Source organism: Aedes albopictus, chromosome 2, assembly GCF_035046485.1.
Source record: "Aedes albopictus strain Foshan chromosome 2, AalbF5, whole genome shotgun sequence".
NCBI classification, from domain to species: Eukaryota; Metazoa; Arthropoda; class Insecta; order Diptera; family Culicidae; genus Aedes; species Aedes albopictus.
The window spans coordinates 262755088-262761121 of record NC_085137.1 but is presented as its reverse complement, the minus strand read 5'-3'; the positions used below and the strand labels follow the sequence as shown (position 1 = coordinate 262761121).

Genomic DNA, 6034 nt, shown 5'->3' with positions numbered 1-6034 from the left:
TGAGTTTGTGGGATTTTATGTGATTCTTATTTCGTAACGCATGGAAATGGATAAATAGAAACCTTTAACCACCTACAGCAGCATCATTATAATGCTCCGTATTCATCATCCAGTGTGCGACAACGGTAGGTGAATCCAATACGGTTTGTGTGGGTACAACTTTCTAAGGATTTCGAAGCACAATCTGGCTATTCGGGAAATCCCTAACAAGAATTGACTATCGCTTCAGCAAATACCTGAAAGATGGGCAAAAGAAATAAACGTACAAGAAGTTTCCGCAAAGCGCTGCTCTATTTGGTAGAACCGGTAGAACATTAAAATCTTCAACAATCTCGGAAAAAGTCGATGGAGCGAGTGCTGGAAAATGTAAATAAACCCTAGTTGCACCAGCGTTTTAAGGTTGTCTGATCAGAGAGACACATGAATTGCATAACTAGACATTTTTCTCTTATAACTATGCAAAATCGCGTCGAAAATGCAATGAAATGTTTTATAACGTTACTACTTTTAGGATAATGAGTATTCAATATACTCAAAAGGTTATTTGAAGCTTTTATTTATAGTTACAAAACATGATTTATTTCAAAATTTTTCGTCATGACCACCCGGTAGTGACATACTATGAACTTCGGAAGAAGGCAGACGTGTCGTTCACCGAAGCTGATTTTCTAGTTTTTTTCCGAACAGACAATATTGTCTATCCGGTTGGAATCAAGACCAACATTCAATCAAAAATTGTCATTTTCTTGGTCCACAAGTGTCGCAACCACCAGGGTGCGAGGCCGCCATCTTTAAGAATCCAACATCTCGTATATAAACATTTGTGTATCCACAAAGCATTCCATTGTGGATACACGATAGATGTTGGCTCCTGTCAGATGCATTAGGTGGGATTAGGGTTGCCACATACGTGGTCGCAACTGTTTCGCATCTAGTGCGCTGTGTTACTGACAACAACGGGAAGGATGCGCACTACTTTTGACATGATTATAAAACGTCGCGAGTTGGGTCGCGTCGCGACTTGATTGTGCGAAGTCCGGTTTGGTGGCGGCCCGACAATATAAAAAAAATCATAAGTTTGTGTACGGCCAAAAATTCACAGTATTCACGGACCATAAACCATTAGTATAGATAGTAGAGTAAACATAGATCCGCTTAGATGAATCCGTTGTATCCAAACGAACTGTCAAAATCTGTATCCAAACGAGCATGACGTCACGATTTGGACAACATCAATGGAACGCATGACGTCATATTCAAACGTCGCACTTTTGAAAATTACTACTTACACGCTTGAAACATTTTAGTCAGCGGTCTCCGCGGATCTATGTTTACTCTACTATCTATAACCATTAGTAGGGATACCCGAATAAAAAATACAGTAGAAAAACCGAACGATATATTGTAACAATACTATTTAGAACCATATTTTTACAATAGACACCACTGTAAAAATAAAAATACAAAAACAATAAGATGTAATGTAGGATACCATACCATTAATTGTAAATAAGATTTTTACAATATATTATACAGGTTGTTAAGTATCGTAACAATATAAAAAAATATTTTTCTCCATATATATTTTTTTGCAAAACCATACATTTTATTGTTAATGAATTGTTCAAAATACTGATACGTGGGTTTAAATATACCGTACATTGTATGGTACATGAATGGTTTCAAACAATAAAATGTACCGTAAATAAATTGTTTTTAATTGTAATTTCACTACTGGTTATACATTTAATCAAATGGTTTTGGAATGGTTCTCTTTTGTTATGTTGAATTGTTTTACATTTCTTACATTTCTTTACATCTTAGGCTTATTAGATTTATTAGAATGCGCTTTGGGAATTCCCAGAGCGTTTTGGATAACCCTTCATATATAGGATCGCCCACGTCTAAGTCTGAGTAGTCTCTGAATGCATTAACAGTTGAAGCTTAGGCTCCCATTCCCCACCAGCCAGATAACCGGGTTTCGCAAACTAAGCATTATTTGTGGCAACACTTTGAGCGGCATGATGGAACTATGCCGAGCGCGCTAAGTGTTATTAGACCACTAATGTAGTTGCATGAAGTGGGTGACGAGGTACATAAGTATCATTACAGCGTGCTTAACCGTTATTGCAATATTGAGGCACCAGTTTGACTAAAGTTTGAAATACATAACAACTCATGAGATAACTGTCAAGTTCGATTCAAATATAAGTTAGGTTAAAAAGCGAACCCGCAGACGAACCTATATTAAAAGTTATTTCAGTGTTCAGTCCAGTCCATATGTTAAAGATGGCTCTACGTCAAAGATAAAGTTTGTCAACCGCATTTGATTCGATTGTGGTCGAAGGCAAGTTCACATGAGAGAAGAGGAGAAAACTCCCCTAAATGCAAATACAGAAAGAATAGTGTTGAAGTGTTGAACTCATCTACTGATTTACGGTAATCTGACCTGCATCTTTCCGGGTTGGCCTACATTGCATTCGTATTTCTCTCATCGCACTCTACACACCTAGCCCACCCTCGAGCCCGCCATATTTCTTGGACCCCTGCTTGGACCTGCAGTTTACCACTGATTTAAACATGTTATTGGCATTAACCCTTTAGAGCCGGAGGGGTCATATATGACCCCGGCGATGAAACCGAGCATAACAAATGTGTTCGACACCAGCGACGTTGCGTCAACAGCGGCGAAAAAAATCGATTCCAAAAGGTTAAATTGATGTTTCAACTTATTCACTTTTTTTTCTTTCCTTTCCTTTGCATCAAAAAAGTCACAAACATCAACAAAACAAAGCACGGATAAAATCTTAAACTGAATAAATCTGGTGTTCGATTTGAATAGGTCGAATCTGCATAGGAATCACAGCAAACATACGATCTATTCAAACGAACACCAGAAATAATTAAAAATTCACGGAAAAATAATGTTTCGGAAAAGTGAATGGTTCAAACGTAAGAAAAACAGTATAATATATTGTTACATAAAAATCCAATGTAAATGTATAGTATAGCGAACCATTTCATTACAATACACTTTATTGTAGCTGGTACACTGTATGGTGCAGGAATGGTTTTCACCATACACCCTATGGTTAGTTTTTATCCGGGTATTTGGCAAGGCAGGCGGAAACTCTATTTACGTTACAAGACTGCAGAGATATGTTTTAGAGCTGTCGATATACTATTTTAACATCGTATATCGACCATCCGCAAAAATGGGAAATGCTGACTTTTGTTCTCTCTTTTCTTTACAACAGAATGTTCCTGTAGAGTGCGATGTAGAATATGTCAAGAGTCTCAATCTTACCACCGAACTGCCCATGAATTTTTCAAAAACTGCCAGTGAAACTGCAAAGGATGAATTCTTGCTCAATTTAAGGTCATTCCTCGAGAATGGTTGGCCAGAGAAAATCGATAAAACATATTTGAACGTTCATGCAAATCAACATGACCTTGAAATAGTGGAAGATTGTGTAATGTTTCAGGATCGTGTAGTGATACCACCGACGAACCGACGTGACAGTGGCGATCCAAAACTGTCCCCCCTAATTTAACGGTCGACCAGCGAAGCGAGCGATCGCTTCTGTCAAATCAGCACAGACGCGAACCGTTTCCTATATGAACACACGGGGGTTTGGTGTCGAGCTATCAAATCATCGCGAGCCGTTATAGAGGTGGCGATAGTGTTCGGCTATTTTTCATCATGGCGTCGCGGACAACAAATTTGAATTTATTTGTTCTAGCTGTCACGTCGGTTCGTCGGTGGTGATACCGTCCATTGAGGAAACAAATACCACAGACAAACAGACGTAACACTTGCGAAATTTCCATCGACCACGCTTTTAACGATCATTTTAAATTTTCATAGTTGTGTCTTTCACAACCAGAGGCGCGCGCATCGTTTTTCTATGCGTTTGACGTTTCACACTAGCGCCTTCTGTTGACGATATTGCACAACACAGTGATTCGTGCAACTTTTCCACCAGGTGATGTTAGTGTGAACTGGGCGATGGATTTCCATAAAAATCGTTCAAGGTGTTACGTCTGTTTGTCTGTGCAAATACTATCTATGTTACATATAAACCATTCAGGTGTGATTAAAATGAAGCAACTTGCGAGGCGTACCATTTACTGGCCAGAGGTGAACAAAGATATAGAGGAATTTGTGAGAAATTGTGACACTTGTACTAAGATGTCTATAGCACCTAATGGGGAGATAACACTTGCTTCTTATCATCTTTGTTACAACCCATCTATGCAGTTTATACCCATCTAACAGTTTAATGCCTGGAGATAAAGTGTGGTTGAAAAATAACCATATGAATCGTGTAGAAAGATGGATCGAAGCTAAATTCGTAAAACGACTTTCCATGAATGTTTTCCAGGTGGCAATTGGAAACGTAACTACAAACGCGCATCGAAACCAACTGAAGATACCGAGTACTAAGCCACCCACCTTGAACGTAATGGTCCCGGTTACCTCTAGCAAGCGGAGCCGGATGGTAACGGTGATGGCGGATGAAGATATTCCAACAGCATCAGATTCGTTTTCAGCTGAAGAGACGATATCAAGACCAATAAACGATCCCGTGTTGGTCCCTCCAACTCTCCGAAGATCTACGAGAACCAAGAGGCGCAAAATTAACGAAGATTTTATCTACAAGTGAATTTGAATTGGATTCTATCTGTTATGTTTTGTTAATAATTGTAAATGAATTAATTTCCGTTGAACTTTTAAATGTGAACTAGACATAAGTAAAAAATGAATTTTCAGTGAATTGCATGTAATAATATTTAACTTAAGGGGAAAGAACTGTAATGTTTAAGTGAATTCGACCTAAGTGGTAAACCCCTTTTATCTGAATGTTCATTATGAAACCACTTATGACCCTGGGAGCTCCTGCTGGCCCTAAAGGAGCCAGCCTAAACCCCAAGCAGCTGGTCTAAGCCGCGGCCGCTTCCGGGGTGGGCACACAAGGCCTCTTTTGCTCCCAGGTCCCAGGGCGTTTGACGGAGGGAGAGCTTTCGGAAGGAAACAATACTTGAAACAATACACAGCAAAGGAAATACATTTACATACCTTTTCTTTTATTGTGCGACTACGGTGTGAGCAGATGGCGTATAGCGTGGATGAAACATTAGCCTACGTCGCGCTGAGGGGGGGGGGTCTTGCTAGCAGGTCGTTCACCCCTGAAGATACACCGCCCAATAAGGGGGGGAGGGGTACGGTTGATCGTGGTGGAGAGTGGCAGTGACCACATCGAAGCGCCGCATTGGCCGCGACAAGCGCCGACGTTGACAGCGACGAAGGGCGCCGGTGGTGGAGACCGCCTAGAAGGGTGGCGTCAGCCGCGGTGAGGTTTGACGACGATGGGTGGTGACTATAGATAGTAGAGTAAACATAGATCCGCTTAGATGAATCCGTTGTATCCAAACGAACTGTCAAAATCTGTATCCAAACGAGCATGACGTCACGATTTGGACAACATCAATGGAACGCATGACGTCATATTCAAACGTCGCACTTTTGAAAATTACTACTTACACGCTTGAAACATTTTAGTCAGCGGTCTCCGCGGATCTATGTTTACTCTACTATCTATAGTGGTGACCAACGTGGCAGTGGTGTGCTCTAGCTTGGAACGTAGTTAGCCGTCGTGAAGAGCAGCACCATGAGGCTTCGGCCTCGATGACGAGCGGCGGTGGTAACATATGAAAACGGCGGGGGCCGCCGGGAAGCACAGTGGTGGCCGCAACGAGAATCGTCGACAAAGGGTTCTGGCCACAGGTGGGTTGGTCGTGGCTTGGATCGGCGTTGGCCACCGCAAAGGGCAGCACAGCGCGGCTTCGGCCGCGATAATGGGCGATAATGGCGACTGATGAAAACTGCAGTGGCCGAAACGCGGATCAGCGACGAAAAATCTTGGTCACCGTCCACGCCGCGAGTTTTAGAGACGCGTGGTCCTTGTAGGGTCCACTTCCGGAAGAAACTCTTGCAACGGCAAACTCCAGCTCTCCAGTTCAGTAGCTTTCT

General features: G+C 41.5%; 1 protein-coding gene across 4 annotated transcripts; it reads left to right on the top strand.

Annotated features, from left to right (window-relative positions):
* The first annotated feature begins 3111 nt into the window (after window positions 1–3111).
* Window positions 3112–4867, top strand: LOC109411539 (uncharacterized). Of its 4 annotated transcripts, XR_009997725.1 has the most exons (3): window positions 3112–3473; window positions 4092–4141; window positions 4386–4867. XR_009997725.1 is itself a non-coding variant. In XM_062851712.1 (2 exons), the coding sequence occupies exons 1-2, from the start codon at window positions 3216–3218 to the stop codon at window positions 4665–4667; spliced, it is 540 nt and encodes a 179-aa protein (XP_062707696.1). In that variant the 5' UTR covers window positions 3112–3215; the 3' UTR covers window positions 4668–4867. The 4 variants fall into 4 exon arrangements, 1 of the variants encoding a protein (XP_062707696.1); XR_009997723.1 differs by having other exon boundaries at window positions 4092–4867; XR_009997724.1 differs by having other exon boundaries at window positions 3112–4141.
* Window positions 4868–6034: the final 1167 nt, after the last annotated feature.